Consider the following 22,241-nt stretch of genomic DNA (forward strand, 5'->3'; position numbering starts at 1 on the left):
TGTAGAATCAAGGGAAGGTTGGTAAACAGTGATTGCACAGCATTCAAAATAAAGACTTCAGGCTTCAAAATAGAAGAGGTTAATCAAGGTCTCTACTTGGCTTTCCCCCTGCTGCGGGAGAAGGAGGAGCTGGATCTCTCACTCTGTTCTTCACATCACTTTCTCTTTCGGGGTTTTTACTTGCAGAATTTTTCATTGTACCTTTTAGGGACATGTGTGAAACCCCTAGGCCTATTGCAAACACCTGGCGTTGAATTTGTGCAGCAATACACAGACCATTGTTGTGCAGAGCAGGAGAGGAGCTAAAATAATTCCTAAGCAATGAGGTAAAATTACTGTGAGGAAAGGAAGAACCCTGAGACATGAATACTTTTACAATACGGTCATGCTGCAAAAGGATCAGTGTTGACTGAATTTCTGAGCACAAAGAAGGATGAAAAAACGCTTTGTGTAATCAAGTAGCTTGAAACAGATTTTATAAACAGAGTAAGATAGCAATTTTTTTCCATACTTCAGTTTTACACTCCTACAAAATTAATACGCAGTTGACAACATGTTTTTTCCTTGTACAGGATTCATTTTCCAAATAAGTACAAAGTGTAAAACATTCAGGTTTTCAAAATAGCAAAAATATTTCATTTAGAAAGTGAAACAATCAGAATTAAATCAGGGGTGATGAGGGGGTGGTTTTGGTGTAATTTTTGGTCAAATTTGTCACTTGCAGCAAGAGGCAAAGTTTGCTGTGTTTGTCATGTCACTTTCAGAGGTAACAGAAAACTCACAAGCATCAGGGAGCAGCAGAACTGGCCAGCTGTGGAAGGGCCCAGCACCTCTGCTCTTTCTTTTGAGTTCAGGCAGTGAGATCAGCTACTGCATTTGATAATTGCTAGGCTGAGGGCAGCTGAAATGTACTCTGTTTCATGGTCTGTGTTCAGGCTGTCAGAAGGACCTCAGACTTTGCAACTGTTGTGACTGATCCGAGATCAGCCCCTTCTGGGTTTGTTGCCTGCCAGAAATTGAGCCAATAAATCCATGTTTCAGGGGCTGTGGTGCCTGAGGAACTTCCAGGCAAGGTAAAGCTGCTGAAGCTCAAAGCATCCTGGATACCTGCACTGGCTTACCCTAGAGAGGGCACAAGTAACTTACCCTGAGCTAGGGAGAAGGAAAAGGCAGTGAGAACGCTGCCATTCCTGGGCAGGGAGAGAAGGCTTTTCTTCTCTGCAAGAATGGACATCCTTGAATCAGAACTGCCCCACTCCTTTCCTTCCCTAGCCACTCCAACTGTTTACCTTCCAGAGGCTACCTCCATAAACAAAAATATGGGCACCAGACCCTCTGATGACATCCAGCATCCCCTGGAAGTGTTACCCCATCCCTGAAAGCATCCAAGGTCAGGTTGGTTGGGGCACTGAGCAACCTGAGTTAATGGGTGGCTTCCCTGCCCATGGCAGGGGTTTGGAAGTAGATGATCTTTCAAGTTCCTTCCAACCCAAGCATTCTATCATTCTATAATTCTGTGATCCATGTGGAATAGCCAACAAAGGGGATTCAGCAAGACTCAAAACCATGAAAAAAAGCCTCTCCTGTGACATTTGTCCTCAGTTTTGGCCAGAACAGAGAGGAATTTTGGAAGCAAATTAGTGAGGTTTGAAAGTACCAAAGAGGAATGTTAAATTACTCTTTGAAGTTTCCATGGACATTGATTTACTGGAAGAGAAACAGTACTAGTGATTATTTATCAACAAAGATCAGCATGATCTGTATCTCTGTCCTGAGGTGATTAAAAAAGAGACAGGTCTGAGCAGAGGTAACTCTTCTGTTCTTTCTATGTTACACTTCAGCTTTAAATGTTATATAAAGTGGCAATACATTTTTTAGCAGAAAACCTGACCACTTGTATAATTTATTCTCTCCTTTGTACCACAATAAAGTCTATTTCAACAGTTTATATGTATTATATATATATATATATATATATATATATATACATATATATATATATATATATATATGTATGAGTTATGAAACATTATATGTAAAGATGGTAGAAACCTATTTGGAACAGTACTGGGGTCATGATTAAATAGTTAACTTATTTCCCAAATGAATAAGAAAGGAAACAGGGTGCTGCAACCTTTTGCTCTCACTTCCTCCTGAGAGAAGACGTAGAGGCTGTCCCAGAGAGAGCAGGGCTGCTGTGCACACACATCTCAGGCAGCCATGGGGAACTGGGTGGAGAATGAAGGACTGTCCATCTTCGTCGTTGTAAGTCAAATTTTTATTGTGATTTGTGTCTGCTGAAAAGTTCTACAGAAAACTGTGCACAGCAGTTCTCACTGTGCCAGTGAAAGATGCACTTGATTATGCTGAAGCTGGGGCAGTAAATGCAGGGAAATGCTTCAAGAGATTATTTTTAAGGAGCTCTCTGGTATATCAGTTGCTGTTGGCTTCATTGTTAACTGAGAAATTATTGTGCATTAACTTTGCTTTGTTAGAAATACTTTAGTTAAGCAAAACAACTTTAAAACTCACTTAACTATGTGCACTTCAACAGAGAAAGCAACGTAAACAATCACCCTTTCTTGCACTTTTATGAACAGAAGTGGGTGTAACTGAAAGCACAGTGTCTTGATGGTATAAAATTTTTATTAATGTCAGATTCAAAAATTTAGAGCAGAGATTCATGAATCCTTCATTAAGACAGCTATTATTTTAATTGAATTTGTTTACAGTTTGCATAGAGGGGCTGTGAAAATAGGTTAAATTAATTCTGATCAAGATTTTAAAGTATGGAAAATCCCAGTCCTCCTTGGAGAAAATTAAGTTTATACTCTAGTGTTTTCTTTTTTTATGTCACAGTATAAAGGTATACCTCTAGACATATACATGTTTATATGTACATATACATGTATATATGTACATATACATATATGTATTAAAAACATATACAAAACAAAATGTAAGAGCAGTTCAGATATTGTGGTTATCTTTTGTTTGTAGATGTAAATATTGAGAGGAAGAAAAAGAAGGTGTAAAGTTTGTATATTTTTGGTGACTGAAATGTGAGCATCTTTATTCCAAGGGGCATTTCTGCTGCTATGAGCAGTCAGTACTTGCACACAACCTTGTAATTTAGAAACATAATCCCAGAGCTGTGGCACTTCAGTGCTTTGAAAGGGAGTGACTGTGTTTGATGTCACCTTCAGTGACTTGAGGAAGTTGAAGCTGACAAGAGTTTTTTGGCTTTTTTTTTTTCCCCTACCAGAACTGAAATATTAAAAGAATTAATTAAGAGACCTTTATTTTGCTCAAAAAAGGAATTTGGTTTTTGAACCTCAAAGCTATAATAAGCAGAGGGCAATAGGGAAGGAAACTAGCAGACATAAAGAAATCAGCTAAAAGGACAGACCACAGGAAATCCTTCCCAAGTGTTCTGCTGTAGCCTCTACATCTTTACTGTACACTGAACAGGCAGAGGCTTGTCCACTGCTTGACAGAAACAGGTCAGACACAATTCCTACTGCTGTACCTCAAAAAAACAGAAACACTCTGCCAGAGTGTGCCACTGTCTCTTTTAATAAGTGTCCTAAGCGCTTAATCCTGAGATGAGCTTGGTGTTTTAATGAGGACTTGGGGATTTCCTATATACTGCCTCACCTTGATGGAAATCCCTTCATTTCCCAGTATTTATTTACATTTTCAGTATTTTAAATAATCCCAAGTGTTTTTTACAGTGTTATTTAAGCCAAAAATCTAGCAAAATGTATGACTTAGGAGGTGCAAGGAAGTCTAATGTCACCTTTTCTGGGGTTTCTCGTAGTTCTCAGACTTTCTCTGTTTTCATGCACCACTTAGTAAAACTACTTAGACTGAGTTGCAGTCATATAGATATGTTTAAGTATGGGATGTGAAATGAGCCCACCAGCTCCAGGACAAAAAATACCCAGATTCATCATGACCTTTTTTGCCAGGTGAACTTGTAGCTGCCAAAGAGTTAATAACATGTCTTTCCCTAAAGAGCCTGCACCTCAGGATGTGTAAGTGTGAGAAAATTCTGCAGTACAGCTACACAGAAGCCTGGTTTGGAGTAGTCTACATGCTGCCAAAGGGCCTGTGTTGAATATTCCCTGCTGGCTGATTTCAGACCCTCTTCTTGAATTCAGCCCTATTTGTAATTTAGCCCATCTAAATTTAGATGTCAAGCTTCTTTGTCACAGCTTCCAAGTCTTCCTCTCACATAGGTTAATGTGCCTGTGGAACTGCCATTTGGAAGAGTCCCTAACCTTCAGTGGCATTTAGAGATTTAACTGGACTCAGAATTAAACACTTGTAATATGACAGTCCTGATACAACCAACCCTAAATTCCTTGACCTGAGAAAACCTTTCAGCTTCACATTGCTGTGTTTTGGTTTATTGCCACTCTTGTACCCTGTGTTCACAAATCAGAGCCTGTTTATACCAGAAAGATTTCTATCACCCTTGCTGAAAACTTTATACCCTGCAGTACATCTCTCTGTGCAAACAGGAGCACAGGGAAGTAACTGACTCTTATCTGAACTGTGTAAATCCAGATGCATTATTTCTAACAACAAACTGTAAGCTTCCTGTTTAATTCTCTTTCAGCTTGTGTGGCTGGGCTTAAATGTCTTCCTCTTTTGGTGGTACTATCTTGTGTATGATGTCCCACCAAAATTCTTCTACACCAGAGTGCTCCTTGGCGTAAGTACAAGACATTATTATTTTGTTACAGACAATAATAACACAGCAATTTTGAATAGTTTTAGCTGATCAAAACTGGATCTAGTGGCTGGAGCAGCAGCCTATTGTAGAAATCACATACAAGCAGATAACTGCAGGCAGATGTTCAGTGCTTCTGAACAGAAAGCTGGCACACATAATAGAGAGATCCCACTCTAAATATGTTTTCAGTTAATGATTATGCTCCTAGTAATTAAATTAAGCACTTTTTGTGGCTACTTTATTAAGCAAAAGATGAATAAAATATTACTGTTGAACTGTTGTGCAGTCATTTCTCCTTGCAATTATTTTTCAGAGCATGAATAGTTTATAAAGATATGGGCTCTGAAAAGCAATCATCATTCATATATTCATCAAGAATGCAAGTGGTAGTCAGGTAGTGAAGTGATCCTGGATCCTGGGCTATTCCATGTGATCCAACTGGTTAGTGCACCATTATGTGTCCTACTACAAACTAGCTTCCAAAGCTACCACAGGTCACGACCAATTGACAGGGAAAATTAATTTGTTCATATATTTAAAACCCTGATCACAGGCATAGAAATCAGCCTAAGATTCAGATTACAGAGCACAGCATTTTGCTGAAGGTTTGCAAAGCCATAGTTTAATTCTACAAAGCATGAAATCCCATTCTGCATACGGCTTCTGGTCTGTGGACCAAATCCTGTGCTTTACAATCCTGATGCAGTTGCCTTTGAAGTCACAGAGACTTGTGCTTGGATAAGGAGAGCTCAGTGTAAACCCAAACAGCTGTGCTCTAAAACCTAAAAGGTCTCAATCCATGCAAGGAGAGCAAACATTATTTTTCTTCCCTTCATTGCATTTTGATTAATATGGTAATTTTTTTCTTATTTTTGAGCAATTCAAAATTTTTAAATAATTAAGGGTGTAAAGGCCAACATTAGGGAACCAGATCCTAAAAGCTGAGGGAACAAATTTCCCTAGACTCCTTTACTGACAGAGAACTTCTCTCGTAAGCTGTCCATAACCCCCACCAACTGAAACCACAGACTCTTTACAGCCTTGGGACACAAAACCTCTACTAATGGCTTAGATTTGCACCTGTGTTTGCCTGTTGAATGCCAGACATGACAGGGAGCTTTTTATACAATCATATTAATTCAAACCTGAAAACAGGTGTCTGTTTGTCTGCAGGAGTGTGTTCTGCCTGTTTCTGACTTGACCAGAGCACGATTCCTTTGAACATTCACGGTGTAAATGTGAACTCCAGATCTCACACTCTTTACTATTTACATATAATAATATATGTATTATATCAGTTATGATATAATACATAAATGTGATCTGTACCTGTCCATGCCCTGGATAATGTCTTAGGTAATACAATTAATAACAGCATCTCTCTAATTACAGCGTGCTCTGGCTCTTGCAAGAGCCCCTGCAGCCTGCCTGAATTTCAATTGCATGTTGATTCTGCTGCCAGTATGTCGAAACCTGCTCTCCTTCCTCAGAGGATCAAGTGCGGTAAGATGAAGAAAGAATTTCAAAATTTAAGAAAGATATTATCTTTCATACTTAAACAGACTTGCAAATATACCAAGAAACTCTGTCCAAGTTCCCCAAATACACCATATTTTGAGGATGTCCTTTTATGAGAAGCAGATAAGCCTGGAGTTTTGCTATGAGCAAGACTGAGGTCTAATGCCCATGGGGTATCTAGAGCTCTGTTGAGAGTTTAGCTTTCAATTAGTCTCCTTTGAGTCCTCCCTTTTCAGCTGCCTCCTGGGCATGGTCCTGCCCTGGATACCAAGTCCATCTTTTGGCTGGCAGAAGCTGTTGATGCTCACACATATCTATTGTTTGTCACTGATGCTACACCCACTTAGAGAGGGAAATAGTTGCCTCTGGCTGTCTTTGAATGCCCAGTCCTTAAGGTAAATGTAGTCTTTTATAGGCTTTCAGAACGGGACTTTTTTTTTTTCAGCTGGCTCATAAATGACATTCTTTCTTCTCTCAATTGCATTTCCATCTAGATGAAATAGTTCACAGGCCTTTTGACTTTTTCTAGCTCCCAAATCCAGATGTTATACACAGCACTAAGGAGCTGACACTAAGGAAAGGACAACTTATCTTAAGTGATAGCTGGAGAAGCCTCCTATGATAATACTGACTATATCACACTGCCAAAATCTAGATTTCTAGCTATTACAGCAGAAATAATGCAGATAATGCAGGCCATGGTCCAGGGAAAAAGCAATATTCTCCTCAAGCTCATTAATTGTCCTTCCAAGTGTATAATGATTCCTCCTTTTTTTCTGGGCACTTTTAACATAAACATGATCAACAAAACCAGTTCCCAGAAGTTGTTTTTCATCTCTAAACCCAGCAAAAATTTCTTAATGCAAATGAGATAGCCTGCAGGGGCTGAAAAGGCGGAGCAGAAGAGGAAGTGATAAAATAGATGCAGTATTTCAACAGTTTTTCATAAGGGAAGAAAGCGGGATATGAAGCAATAAGAAAATAACCAGAGACACAATGGACTGTACTTCCATCTAGTACACGCCTCCTCACAATGAGTGTGAATAAATGAGATGTGCCTGCCACATTAAACTCTTAAATTATATTTATGTGCAAGGCCAGTGCTCTAGCCTTTCTAAGGAATAACACTTAGGAATATAAATTTGGAGATACATGTTAGGCTTTCAGTCTTTTCCTATGCCCCTTCAGATCCTGAGGTGCTACAAAACACACAGCCATACCCTCCATTCGTGTAAAAGGAGAGAGGATGGTAAACAAAGATATAGGGTTAAAGTTGTTATTCCCCAGGCAGATCAGCAAGTACCAGCCAGAATCCAGAGCTGACTCCTCTGGCCATAGAAGTCAATAATGAACGTAAACTTAGAAAGAATTAATGTTGCTATAGATGAATGCAACAGGAAAATAATGGTGAGCCAGTCATCATATGAGGCATTTTTGAGATTGCCCAGGTGAAAGCAGGCTGGACATAGACCTTCTGAGCTCAAAGCAGTGAAAGAGCTGGGGATACATATGGAGACTACTGGAAAGCCAAAACCTGATTCCAGGTGTTGAGAACTGTATTCCAGCTGGGACTTTAAGCTACTTGTCCTGAATTGCGCCTCTCCTAGCATGCATAACATAACTTTTCCAACCAAGATCTTGGGAAAGTGCGCCTCTTTGTATTCAAACTACAGGGTCAGTTCTTCTGCCTTGGGCACTGTGGTAGAGTCACTCAGACTCCACCCAGATAAAAGTGAGTTCCAGGCAGGGAGCTCCAGTTCCATTCCTGCTGGCAGCACTCTCTGCTGCTGACAGCTGGGAATGAGGAAGCAAGGGGCTCTGAGCATGAGCAAGGAGGGCAGGGAGGGGCATAGAATAGGACCCTTAGACAGCTGGTGTTTGTTTAGCTCCAGTTGCTTTTTTGCAGTAAATCTACACCTCAGGAAGGATGTAATTTTAGATCTTAAGCAAAACACACATGGCCCAGTGAGCCACTGGCAGTGGCAGTGCTTGTGGTGGCCTTAGCACAGGGGGACAGCTGCTTATGCTTGTTGTGCTGTTGTCTTTAATGAGCTATGCTCTGCAGGTAACAACTGTGAGGGTCTATGAGAGAGAAATATTTAATATCAAGTAACTTATTGGAAGAGTAGTGACCTTCCTGATGCATTGGTGTCAAGAAGAGGAAAGAATAGTTCAAACACAGCATTCAAAGGGAATGTACTAAGAAATCTCGCCCTCTCCATCCTGCCACCAAGAAATCACGTTACAAAGTGATTTGATTTTAATTGAAGAGAGCTGTGTTGTGTTTTGCATGCCCATCGTTGCTGTATTCACTGTTGTTAGGGAGCCCCATGACTGAGGGCAGCTGGAGCCCACTGCCATTGCTTGGCCTCACTTCCTAGATCAAGTGGCTTTTCCAGGGGAGTCGAGCACTGCCTCACTATGCTACATTTCATTCTACAATCTTTTTTTTATTGTTTCTAAATACAGGTGATACAAAAAGGCCAAATTTCTCCTGCTTGTTATTATGGTCTTAAGTGATTGTGGCAGCCCCAGAGTGTTTGCCTCTCGTGAGGGAATACTTGTGATAGTTTGCTTAGTGTTTTCTTCCCTTATCCGGTCAGCAAACGCAATGCAAACATACAGCACATGACAATCATGCCTTTTATTGTGTGGAGACAGCAAATGTCAGCTTTACAGGGACTTAAGGTTTTAGGAAAACTCCCAGTGGCTGCAGCAGAATTCATATAGGGTCTGTTAGGAGTCCATCATCATTAATAATGAAAATATTATTCTGTTATTCTTGAGAATTGATTTCTTTGTTTTGTATCTGCAGAGATTTTTGCTGGGTTTTTGGGGGTAACTCCAAAATCAAGTTGTAGGTGAATGCCTGGGAAGTAAACCTGGTATTTTGGGGAAGGAATGCTTTCTTATCACTGCCATAGGTGATGTGATTTGGGGTGGGAGTTCCCTGTTACACCCAAACCTTGCAGCCTGATTCTAGATTGTGAACCACAAAAGGATCCTGGTGCTGCCAGAACAGTTACTCTGCCATGGCAGACTGTGATCTCTAATTTTGTTTGTAATGTGACATTTAAAACAGATAAGAAAGATGTATTCCTTTCTCATACTAGATGTTAAATTTTTTCTCCTTATCAAATACTTGTTTCAGGGGGATGTGTTAAAACATAATCTGGAATTCCTGTTTTCTGAAAGACAGGGGGAAATATTTTTGTCTATATTCTGGAATTCTACATTTTTCCGAGCAATGCCACCAGTGTGCTCAGGCCTTTTGGTTTTGTCCCTGCCTTTAAAAAGTGTGCAAAGACAACACAAATAGTCTTCAAATACATTTTTCTTTCTACCCAAAGTGCTGCTCTACCCGTGTCAGGCGACAGCTGGACAGAAACCTCACCTTTCACAAAATGGTGGCCTGGATGATCGCCCTTCACACTGGTTGGTAATCTAATGTTTCATTGTTTATTACTTTCTTGTGTATTTTACGTGGAATCCAGGTGGCATCAAAGTTCTTAAGGTTATGGGCAGAGACCTGATTTCATTAAAGGAGTCATTGTGTGCCAAGGCTTAAATCAATTTCCAGATATGTGCCAACTGTCAGAGAGCAAAAGATAAGAAAGAATACCTTTATTTTGAATTATCAGTACCATTTATGATAGTTTAATAAAGGGTGTTTAGCAATGTCCTGAGAACTGGATATGCTGGATTTAATTCTTGTTTAGACTTACTTCTTACCTAGCATGTCTGAAACAAATAATAGAAATTATTTTTTAAAAAGGATATAAAAAGCTTGGACCTGTTTTGAAGATAAATAAGTATCTGCTTATAGGAGGTGGTTCAAATTTTGAAAAGCATTGTACAATTTTACCCTACAAAAACATATAATGGAATTCATGTGAACACCTCAGGTGGTTTAGGTTTTTGGATGCATTCAGCCCAGCAAGAATATTACTAATGATTATTAGCAAAACTGCAGAACAAAGCAGCACTAACAAATATGACTCCAGATAAATACAGATTCAGTTCTTGGCTCTTTTACAGAAGTCCTGGATGAGGATGACCCTGACAAATAGTTTAAGCCATTCCATATTTCAGTATCCCATATGTCAGGGTACTACTATTTGAATTGTTGAAAGCCTTTGTGGAACAAGAACATATTGAAAATTTCCCTTTACTTCTTTCCCTTCCTCACCCAAAAACTGTAAAATTCAGGTGGTAAAATTTTAGCAGTAAAACACATCAGTGATCTGCAATTGTGATGATGGCAAGAGCAGCAGAGCTCTTAAGCAGCAGTTGACAAGTGTGATAAAGTTTCAAATGTAACCCAGAACCACGGAGTACTTGTGGTCAGTGCTGATTACTCCTTTCCTGTCACTCCTAGCAATTCACACCATTGCACACTTATTCAACGTCGAGTGGAGTGTGCAAGCCCGTGTTGAAGAGAAGGGCACCCTGGCAGCTGCACTTTCTGGCCTTGGAGACAAACCAAAGGAAAGCTATGTCAACTTCTTCAGACAAACCATTCCTGTAAGTGACATCAGACTCTGGAGGGTCATCATTCCATTTGTGTAGGTGATCATTTTAAGAGCATTTGAACAGAGTGCCTATTTCTGGTGTCCACAGTCTGGGTTTGGGCCATCTTGCAGAAAAACCTTGTACAATCCATTCTTCTATATTTGCCAGTAATAGAATTGCTGAACTTTGGTAATTGCTGAATTTTGGTAGTACTTTAAACTTTTCCACCTGAGGATTTCAGAGTAATTCTAAACCATTATGTAAAAATATACCCTGTAAGGAAAGCAGTGTTCTGACTTAGCCATGGCTCTCAGAAAGGTAAACAGAAGTAAAGGGAAAGGTTTTGAAGTTGGGTGGTTTAAGCTCTGGTCAGTGGGGAAAAAGAAAAGATGGGGCTTCCTTACTTCTCAGAAGAGCGCTGAGCATCCAAACTCTGCATGAGTTTTGAGTCCCACAGCTGTACAACACCAGAAAAAGGAGAGTTTTCATTTAGCTCCCAAAATATGGATGTAGGACTCCAGCTTTGAACACCAGAGCTGTGCAAATGTATTCACCTTCCCCAAAGCAGTCCTGCTGAGCCATGCTAGAGTAAGAAACCATGTTTGGTGTGTTAATTAATGGGAAACACATTCTCTCTACTTGCAATTACCTTAGTAAAGGTAAATGTGGAGTTCAACAAAAATTCAGTGGGATTTTGGCATCAGATGACTTAAGGACTTATAACAAGGTAAAGGTTTTGGTGAGTGGTGGTTCAGTTGGCTGTGCTTTGGTGCAAACCCTTCCTTAGACCAAAGTGTGCAATTATTTCACAGAATCCTGTTGGGGGCCTCTATGTGGCTTTCACCTACTTGGCTGGCATCACTGGGGTTGTCATCACATTGGCCCTCATCCTCATCATCACCTCATCCACCAAAACCATCCGGAGGTCATATTTTGAAGTATTTTGGTACACCCATCATCTCTTTGTCATCTTCTTTATTGGCCTTGTCATCCACGGTGCTGGGTGAGTATTTGCACTTATCACAAAATATCTGATAACTACTGAATCTTTATTTAAAGCCCCCCCATGAGTACAAGAACTTCTGTCACTGAGCAGCAGTGGTTTTCAAAGCAGTGATGGGCCAGCAGAGGCTCTGAGAGTCAGGAGGCTCTCACTGATACTTGCACAAGCTGTCCTCACACAGGAGGTTTCATGTGACTTTGGTACACTTAAACTCACTATCACTCAACTTCTTCTGACATCTTAATTGCAATTTTCCAAGTTTTCTATTTCTAACTGTGAATTTACCTTTCTGTCCTAAGAGGAATTGCATCACACACACATGCATGTAAGGACATCTCAGTATAAAAATTACAGAGTCTAGAATTTTATTGGATAATGAAAACTATAGTAATATCAATTTATTTTTCAGGCTTGGATGAACTTGTAATATCAGCAGCATTTAAGAATAGATTTTTAGCTGTTTCAACTTAGATATAGGCATTTGTAAAGTCTTCTAACTTTCAAATTCCAAATATATTTTTCTGCTGTTTCTTCATTCCTTATCTTCTTCTGAAAGAGCTGAAAAGCCTAATGAAACAGTTTTAGCACTACACAAACACAGTTTTAGCACTTAAAAAGATGAACTTTAGATACATTTTATAAAACCAAAGAACTGGTGAATAAAGAAAAAAGACTCAAGTATTCAAGCTACATTTAAATAGTTCATAATTACACTACATTGCTCATTTTAAAGGAAGACCTACATGCAATAGAAAGTGTGCTTTAAAAATACCCAGCAAAAATGACTATTTAAAACCACTTCCTTACAGTCCATTAGTGTCATTAAAAAGACAGAAATCAAAGTGAAACAGGAAGAACAAAAATAGAAGGCAGATGGGCATCGCCCCCAGCATATTTGTCCATTCCAACTTTCACAACAAGGAAATGGTTTGAGCAAAACTTGTGGAAGGAAAAAAATAAGTGGTTCATGTTTTCTGCAGCAAACATTGTATAGTTACTGACACAATGTCCAAACTTGCCAGTAATTACTACACAATGCTATCAGAAAACAAGCATTGCCCTTTCCAGAGGTCAGTGGAGAGCATATATTTTATAAAAGTTGAATTTTTATTTACTTCAGTGTTCACTTCACTAGCATCATCTTAATTGTACAAGAGTTTGGGCAGCAGTGGTTGTCAGTGAAGTTCAGCTATCCTTTGGAAGCAGATGTACAAAGGAATATTCTCATCTGTAGAGGAAAGGATTCTTTCCAGCTGCGAACTCAGTGACCTCAGTTATTTGGCCTTCAAGGTAATAATGACATTTTGAGTCCAGAGAAATACGAGATGGACTGGTTCCACTCATGGAAGGCATCTCAAGGGTGCAAAGATGGATGCCATGGAATGAGTCTGAACTGATAGTCTCAAAGCAACATGTTAGGAAGAGGCATAAATACCAGTTTATCTCAGGGGACAGAAGGCTGTCACACGTATTCTCATTAATCTCTACAAACACACATCCTTGTACATACAGAAAGCTGAGTCAAAGGTTAGTAATAGCATCAAAGGGGCAGATTCAAGAAAGATGGAGAGAGACTTTTTACAAGAGCACAGAGTGAGAGACATAGGGGAATGCCTTCAAACTGAGAGTAGGTTTGGATCAGATGTTAGGAAGAAATTCTTTACTGTGAGGGTGGTGAGGCCCTGGCACAGGTTGTCCAGAGAAGCTGTGGCTGCCCCATCCCTGGAATTGTTCAAGGCCAGGATGGACTGGGCTCTGAGCAACCTGGTCCAGTGAAAGTTGTCCCTGCTCATAGCAGGGGGGTTGGATCGGGATGATCTTTAAGGTCCCTTCCAACCCAAGCCATTGTGTGATTTTATTCTCTGACTCTACAATTATTCTTATCTGTTATAAGCTGTTACAGCCCTTTGAAGCACTGATGTTGTTTTGTATATGAGCTCTGCATCACAGACAAATGTCCCAAATTTCCCAGCACAGTAAATGTAAAGAGGAGCAGGTACAGAGGTGCAGTTCACTCTTTTGGAGTTAAAGGAAAACCTTCAGCCAAAAAAGCAGTAATCACAAGGCTGTACTGCTGAAAGCTTAATTACAATACTAGAAAGAGCATCTACACTGACTGATAAAAGGAAATAAGTTTTTTTCCTTCTCTTGTACAGGGTACTGACATTGTCAAACCCTGATCAGAGCACAGGGGAAGGCAAAAACCCCCAGGTCCCCTTTCCCTTAAGCAATGGGGTGGACAGTGGAGGAAATGGGCTCCTCCTGTTCCTGTAACTCATCCCAGAGATGGCTCAGCTGAACTCGTTGTCATTAGTGGGGAAGTGAAGTGCAATTGCTGATGTTCCTGCAAATTGCAACTCGTGATGTTGCTGGGGCAGTGTCACTGCTTCCCTTTATTTTTCAGACAGGATATAAATCAAACATTTAATGAAGAAGAGCTTCATTAGTAATATTTATGAGAAGTATCTCTCAACCCTGTGCAGAGGTTTTGTAGCAATTTTCTGAAAAATCTGTCACACAAAGCTAGGCATGCATATGGCTTAGATACCATGGGGTATTTGAAATATCAGAAATGTAATCTAGTCCACAGAAACTGAGCTAGAAAAGCAGAAAGAGAAATCATGAGGAGAAGATATCAAAGAATCACGTTGGCATAAAACTGAACAGCCTGATCAGAAGCAGACTGTTTCTAGGGAAAATCCAGCAAATCTTAAACTGAATTTTTCTACTAAGATCCTGAGTTGGCAGAACTCCAGATGGAGACAGGAAATAGTGAAAAAGAATAGGCGTTTGCCCCTTTAAACTGAAATTACCTCTCTGCACCAGTTCTGCTACTGGAAATACAGCTGTACGCGATAATTCAGGATTCTTTATTTGTTACTAAAACAAACAACAACAAACAAATAAATAAAGAACCAACCAAGCAAGAAAACTGAGGCCAGATAATCAGCTAATGCAAGCTGCTATAGCTGCAATAGCTGCTTGTGTCAAAAACATCTGTATTCATTCATAGCACCTGAACATAAGAAGGAGAGGAAGGGCCAAAGGAAGAATGTGTGTTGGAAAGGGATCTCCAAATTTCTGAAATAAACAGCAGAAATGGTCTCTATAGTGGCCAGTAGCAAATTGATTACGTGTCCATTCCAGGTTTTGGTTGTTTTGGTTGTTTTATTTCTTTTGAGCAGTTTTGTTTTGTTTTGTTTTGTTTTTTTAATTGAAGAAAAAAGTAGGATAACTCAGAAAAGAATGAAGCTTTCTAATCGTAACCACATCCTCGAAGTGGTAATGGATGTAACTCTCAGTTCCTCACCTAATCTTGAAATCAGGGTTTTATCTCACAAGCTTCCCTCTCCATTTTTATTTCTTTAATGGTAACTTTGTGGGTAGATTAGAGCAGTAAATCCGTATCAAAGCTGTAGCAGTGCAGAAATCGACAACTCCATATAAATAGAGTAGTACATAAATAGAATAACAATAAGGAACAGATACTTTAATTTTAATTTTAATTGCTTTAATGATCTTTACTTTTTTCCCAGTCGTATTGTACGGGGACAGACAGCTGAAAGTCTGGCTGAACACAACCCAGAGATTTGCTACAAGAACTTCAGTCACTGGGGAAAGACTGAGGCTTGTCCAATCCCTCAGTTTGCAGGGAATCCTCCTATGGTAAGAACAGCGGCTTGTGTGTAAATCCAATTGAAAATATTTACTTTTTTTTTTTTTTTCTTAAATTGCATAGAAAACCATTCATATAACCCTCATCACTCTTCAGTGGCAGCTTTCTTTGCATGAAGCAAGAGATTTTAACACAGTGGGTTGTAAGCAGAAGTGGACTCCAGACTACACACTTCCAGTGTGGTGTAAAATAAGCACAGTTGACAGATAAAGCAAAAGAGCAATTGGTATCTGAGAACTTTTTATCCAAAAAGTAAACTGCAAAGTAATGGCTCCTGGGGATATCTAGAAAGTGGTATCATTCTCACAATAAATAGTTTAACATTATTTATGGACTAATGATCATTAGCAAGAAAATAAGCCCTGTAATTCACCCCTGGAAATGTGAATTTGAAACTTCACCTTTTATTGACTAACCAGGCTGTTTTTTCTTTCACAGTTCAGAATTGTCTGTTAACAGAAACCACATCTTTTCCTGTAGTAACACAGACCCGAGTCAATAATACCTTAATACCACATGTCACTTCATTACATTCTTCTTTAGACAGAGACAAAATTACTTGCAGGAAAATGCCTTGCTGTAACTCTAGTAGAAACTAAAAAGCCAGCTGCAGCACTCAACAGAGAAAGAATTTCCCTCTCTGACCAGAATTCTGAAGCTTTCATATATCTTAAGGATTCCCTAATCTGGTTAATACAGAACACAGATTACTTGAACTTCACCTCTGCTTATAGAATTTCCAGGATTTAATTTGATCTAAATTGACATCTCATCTAGTGGAAGGTGTCCCTGTCCCCATTGGAATTGGATGATCTCTAATATCTCTTCCAAGTCAAACTTTTCTATGATTCTGTGATCTTCACCATCTGACTTGTTTTTTTCTGCTTGCAGACGTGGAAGTGGGTGGTAGGTCCCATGTTCCTGTACCTGTGTGAGCGGCTGGTGCGGTTTTGGAGGTCACAGCAGAAGGTTGTTATCACAAAGGTAAGTGCTGATGTTGCACTTAATACCAGGCAAAGCATCACCTTCTTCTCCAAATGCTGCAGCAAAGACAGAGGCTTCTACATACCCAAGTTATCAGTGGAAGGAATGTTCTGACTGCTGTCATGATGCCAACGTCTATCATCCAAATGCAGCCTCTAAAAGTGAGCAAGAGGAGGAAGTCAGCTAAGGCACAAAACTGAATCTTAGGAAAGAAATGGATTTTCTTTGTATTGGGTGAAAAATTCCATAGTGTAGAAATTCTACAGACTTGAGACTAATTTAAGACACAGAACAAATGACCTCTGAAAACAAGTTAAGAACATGTTTATTTTATGTATCCAAATCTAATTCTGAGTTTCCATTCCCATGGTGTGTTGCAGAGATATTAACACTGATCCTGAAATTCTGACAGCTGAATTAGCACAGAACTAAGCTCAAATATATGATAACTATCCTGGCTTTTCCCTGTGTAATTTCCTCACATGGCACTGTGCTGCTCCTGAGGACACTCCATGTTCAAATCATAGCAGGGTTTGAGGAATGACATTAGGTGTTTCTAATGTGCTCTATAATGATGCTGACACATTGGCAAGCTCCCAAATATCTGTGTGCTTTTGATAATTTTACCAACATCTCCTCTGAGCCACTTCTAGACTATATTTCTATGGTGTCTGTTTTGTGCCCTGTTGGCAGAAAATTTCCTTCACAATCCTAAACACCACAGTTAATACGTAAATTAACAGACAGAGAGGCTTGATTCTCCCTCTTGCAAATCTCTTTTGAAAAATGAAAATAATTTCAGCTGACAAGTTTAGGATTAAAAATTAGAGTGAAAACTAGAATTACTGGTTTTACTTCTAGAAGATTGTTTTTAAAGAATAGCCAAGATCCCACCCAACTAAAACAAGAAAACATCCATTTCCAGTGGTCCTACCTATCCAATATCTGCAGGATAGCCCTGTGGTTTTGCCCCTATATTTACAGTCAGGCCCATTAACTCTGTGCTCTGTGCCACTGGGTAAGGTCCATCTGGAATTAACAATGTGCTCACACAGATCTGGTGATGTGTTACAAGATGTGCCAGGCTGGCCTGTCCCCTTTGCAGTGACAGCAAGTGTGGTGTGAGAAAATACTTCAACCAAAACATCAGCATCCTCTGCAGGCTTTCATCTGCCTGCCAGGTGCTGTTGCTCACTCTCAGTTCTGCTGGGAAGAAGGTTTCACCTCCTTTCCTTGCTCTCATAGCAGAAATGATGTTAGTGATGGTGGATGTAAATACATCAGTGAGATACATCAATGAGATACATCAGTGAAGACAGACATTTTCTTTTCCTTATTTTTCCCTTTGCCCTTCTCACTGTAGGTGGTCATTCATCCCTTCAAGACAATTGAGCTCCAGATGATGAAAAAAGGCTTCAAGATGGAGGTTGGACAATACATTTTTGTCCAATGTCCAGCAGTGTCTAAACTGGAATGGCATCCATTTACACTGACTTCTGCTCCAGAAGAGGATTACTTCAGCATTCACGTCCGTATCGTAGGAGACTGGACAGAGGGCTTGTTCAATGCCTGTGGGTGTGATAAACAAGAATTCCAGGAGGCATGGAAGTTGCCCAAGTATGTACAAAGAGCCTCCATGGTAAAATCAAAAAACACCTATGGCAGTTTAAATATTGGTCAAGCAAATACAAACATCAAATGGTGACACAGATGTGGACCTTAGGTGCTCTTGGCAGTTTTTTCTATCAGCTCCACCTCTCCATTTGTTGACTAGTATTCAGTCCAAATATGTATTGTAGCAGAAAAATACCTTTTAACTGTCCTTTTAAATGGTGTTAATAAATATTCACTACTGATTTAATTTACTTTCAATTCCAGGATAGCTGTGGATGGCCCCTTTGGAACAGCAAGTGAGGATGTGTTCAGTTATGAAACTGTGATGCTGGTTGGAGCTGGAATAGGGGTCACCCCCTTTGCATCTGTCCTCAAATCTGTCTGGTACAAATACTGCCATGATGCCACCAACCTAAAGCTCAAGAAGGTATTGTGTCCTTTTTCCCAAATCTCTGTAACTGTTCAAAGGCCAAGGGCCCAAATCAAAGCAGGCACAGCAAAGGTGATCTGGCTCCAGGCATGCATGAGTCCTAAAACACGGAAGAGTCCTGTTGCCTCCCAAGGTTAGCAGGAAGAAAAACAGGAGGATCCAAAGCAAAAATATAATGAAAGGAGAAATAGTCTACAAGCCAAATCACACATGCTAATCCTGACTGTGGCCCTGGGAATTTCCAGTTGCAGTAGAAATGGTGCTCATCTACTTGAGAAACACAAAGTTCAAGGCACTAAAACAGCCTGAGCAAATATTGCATTCCTTCCCCCAGCACAAAGAGAAAGGCTTTTTGTAAGAAGAGCAATGGAAGCATCCTCCTCTCCCCTCCTGCCCCTGGAAACTCCCTGTGCAGAGGTGTGGGGTCACACTTTGCGGTTATGGTCATATTCAGAGAACAGAACTGGTTTTTTTACCTACTTTATCTTGCCTGCCAGTGGACAGAAAACAAGTTCACCTCTAAATCAATTCTTTATGTCCTAACAAACTGTTTTACAAGAGATAAGAGTGGAAACATTACAAGCTAAAAATATGGAAAAGAAACAGGAAGATATTTCCTTGTTCTTGCAGTCAATCATTCAGCTTTATAACCCTCTCAGCATCAGAATTCCTAAATAGCTTCAATACCATCCTACCCATATACTGAAGTGCTCAGGACATTTTTTACAAAGTCTATAATCCTCACTCTGTCAGCAGACATAAACCTGGAAAACATAAGTGCCTGTGTTCTCTGACAGCTTTCTTGTCTCTTCCAGATTTATTTTTACTGGCTTTGCAGGGACACTCATGCCTTTGAATGGTTTGCTGACCTCTTGCAATCTCTGGAGGCTCAAATGCAGGAGAGGAACAATGCAGAGTTTCTGAGCTATAACATCTACCTTACAGGCTGGGATGAAACTCAGGTAACCACATAGTGGAGGATATCACTGCCATAAAACTGAGGTTAATGTCAGAACATTTGTTTTCATAACTATTCAAATGGTCTTTTATCCTGAGCTTCCATCTGCCTCTCAGAGGTTTTGTGTGCAGACAGGAGTGATCCATCAGAAGTTACATGGGATCGGCTGTTCATGTGCACTGATTTCCTTTCTGGTTTCCTCTGGCTGTGCTCTGTGGGAATCAGGCTTTGTTCACAGGAGGAACCTCAGCTGACCATGTACAAACCTCTAAAACAGCTGGTGCTGTAACTAAGACCTTTAGGAACCAGGGAAGCCAATGCACAAAGCTTGAACCATAGCAGTATATTTGTTTCATGAGTTCCCTGTCCTGTGGTGGTAGGTTGCTGTGGGGATGCAAAGGAACGAACACTTGAGAATGTGGGATTGAGTCAGGAAAAGCCCTCACTCTGTTACTTTTACTGGTGCTTTATATTACATTTATCACACCATTGCAAAATTCACCATGTGCCCAAAATGCTTAGCTCAGCTAGAGAGACAGGGAGGGGGAGCAGCAGGGAAGTTATCACATATGTAATGTCAAAAAAACCAGGAAGGAATGAAGAAAAGTCCCACATTCTTTTCCTTGGGAGTAAAGTTACCTGTAATTTTTTTTTTTTTTTTTTTTTTTGTCTCATATAAAAGGGCTACAGAACTCTGTAAGGCCTGAGCTTATTTCTTTAACCACATCTCTTCCTTCATTTACGTAACTTAGCTGTCTAGTTGGAAGTTACACAAGCAAGACCTCCTCATATGGATCAAACCTTCCAGAGAACAAACTGGCAGGATTTCATTATGGTCAAGGGAGTCTTGTTATTGTATTTGAAGGGAAGGGATTTTTAAATTTGCAGTACTATGTTAGAGTTCTTAGACTAAACCTGTTCATTGAAAAAAAAACCCCGACAATTAATTGCTGTGTTCAGTGTTTCATAGCTTTAACTCTTGAGATCATCCAGTCTGGGGAGAAGGAAGGGGTAGACACTGATAGTGAGGATTTTATAAGTCTTAGCTTTCCTTGCAAAACACCATAAATTCCATAATCTCATTAGGGAAATAATTCAGTCAGTATTGACATTATTCTTTTTTAACCAGAACACAATGCTGCTGTATTTATCTGTCCTTTGTCTTTCATTTCCCACAGGCCACTCACTTTGTAGTGCATCATGAAGAAGAGAAAGATGTGATTACAGGACTGAAACAGAAAACCTTGTATGGAAGACCTAACTGGGAAAATGAGTTCAAAACGATTGCGGGGAAGCATCCTGGGTAAACCTTTGCACATTTATAGTGTCTGGGGCTTCCTCTATTTAATGGCCATAGACATCATAACAGCACAATCTTGTTCCTTTGGCTGATAAACTTTGAGGAGCATTTTTTCCCCCTACCTATCTCCAGGTATTTTCTATTCTTTTTTCAGCCATGGAAATGATCTATGGTCTTGAACAAATTATTTTGACCTACATTTTTTAAAGAAATAATTCCTTTTTCACAAGATACTTCTTGGATTGTCTAATTGCTAGCAGAAGATTCAGGAAAAAACGGAATCTATTCTTCTAGATGAAGTAAATAGGAATATCAGATGGTGTCTAAACACCTCCAAAACCACTTTCTGCCTCTAGAAACCAAACCTGAATGTGGATGACCTTTAGCTAACCACCCAAAATTTGCAGGAAAAAACCAGAATAGCTCCTCTCAAGAATTTGTGCCGTAAACTCTTTTAATCTCTATTTCTTTGATTCAGTGAGGTCAATAAACCTGTCTTCACTGACTAAGGCTGAGCTGAGATTTAGCCCAGCATTTGTTTTAGAAGCAGCAATAAGTCTGAAGGGGTTATAAGGTTTAGGGGATATACATCCAGTTCTACTTCAGTTCCTGTAATTGGGAAAAAAACCTTACATCTATAGAACATAAAAAATATTTACATGGACAATATCTAGCTGCTCCATACCTAGTTTCTGACCATATTTTCATTTTCTTAACAGCTCCAGAATAGGTGTTTTTCTCTGTGGTCCTGAGGGCCTGGCTGACACACTCAACAAGCAGAGCATCAGCAACTCAGAAGCTGATCCACGAGGAGTACACTTCATTTTTAACAAAGAAAATTTCTAACTCCCAAGTATGTGGGAGTCATTAAAAGCAAAATCTAAAGACTGAATCTATTTTTCTGTTTGGAGTCTGGGAAGGACAGCCCAGCTTCTAAATTTCAGCTACACTAACACAGGTCCCTTTGCTTCTTGGGAATTATTTTGGCTCTGTGGTAGAATAAAAGAGTCAAGTTCTACCTTGGGGAAGTTTTCACTTCCCTCCATGTGCTGGCAATTTAGTAGAAATCTGTTTTATTTGTATGTCGGGAGGAGATTTCCCCTCAATTAACTGCCTTTATCCTCCTATTGTTTGCCACGATTGCTGAAGAGTGGAGGCTGCCATTTGCTTTTGGGAGCCACTTCACACCCATAAAGCTTAGTGCTATTAAACAGTAAAGCATTCCAGCATAATGCTCGCTATTAGGAGGAAGCTTCTGGCTGCAGCCAGTCCCTGGAACACGGGGAGTTAGAAAAGAGTGACTGGGAAAGTTAGTTCCTTACAAGAGGAAAACTCCTTTGTACACCAACACCCTCCAGGCTTCCAACATAAGCCTTAAACATCTTCTGCAAGAGAGAACACATGCAGCTGAAAAGAAGCTGCTGCTCCTCAGGACAGTGAAGAACTGAAAAGGAACCACCTGGGCTTCTGAGAACCAGCCCAGCTGCAGAGGGGTGCCAAGGACA

At 39.9% G+C, this 22,241-nt stretch overlaps 1 protein-coding gene across 1 annotated transcript; it reads left to right on the forward strand.

The window, feature by feature from the left end:
- The first annotated feature begins 2,121 nt into the window (after positions 1–2,121).
- Positions 2,122–21,754, forward strand: CYBB (cytochrome b-245 beta chain). The gene is made up of 13 exons (XM_002193243.7): positions 2,122–2,265; positions 4,625–4,720; positions 6,134–6,244; positions 9,610–9,694; positions 10,638–10,783; positions 11,584–11,774; positions 15,311–15,440; positions 16,342–16,434; positions 17,798–18,051; positions 18,313–18,475; positions 19,294–19,440; positions 20,615–20,739; positions 21,456–21,754. The coding sequence occupies exons 1-13, from the start codon at positions 2,221–2,223 to the stop codon at positions 21,580–21,582; spliced, it is 1,713 nt and encodes a 570-aa protein (XP_002193279.3). The 5' UTR covers positions 2,122–2,220; the 3' UTR covers positions 21,583–21,754.
- The last annotated feature ends 487 nt before the right edge of the window (positions 21,755–22,241 follow it).

Source organism: Taeniopygia guttata, chromosome 1 (genome assembly GCF_048771995.1).
Source record: "Taeniopygia guttata chromosome 1, bTaeGut7.mat, whole genome shotgun sequence".
In the NCBI taxonomy this organism is placed as follows: domain Eukaryota; kingdom Metazoa; phylum Chordata; class Aves; order Passeriformes; family Estrildidae; genus Taeniopygia; species Taeniopygia guttata.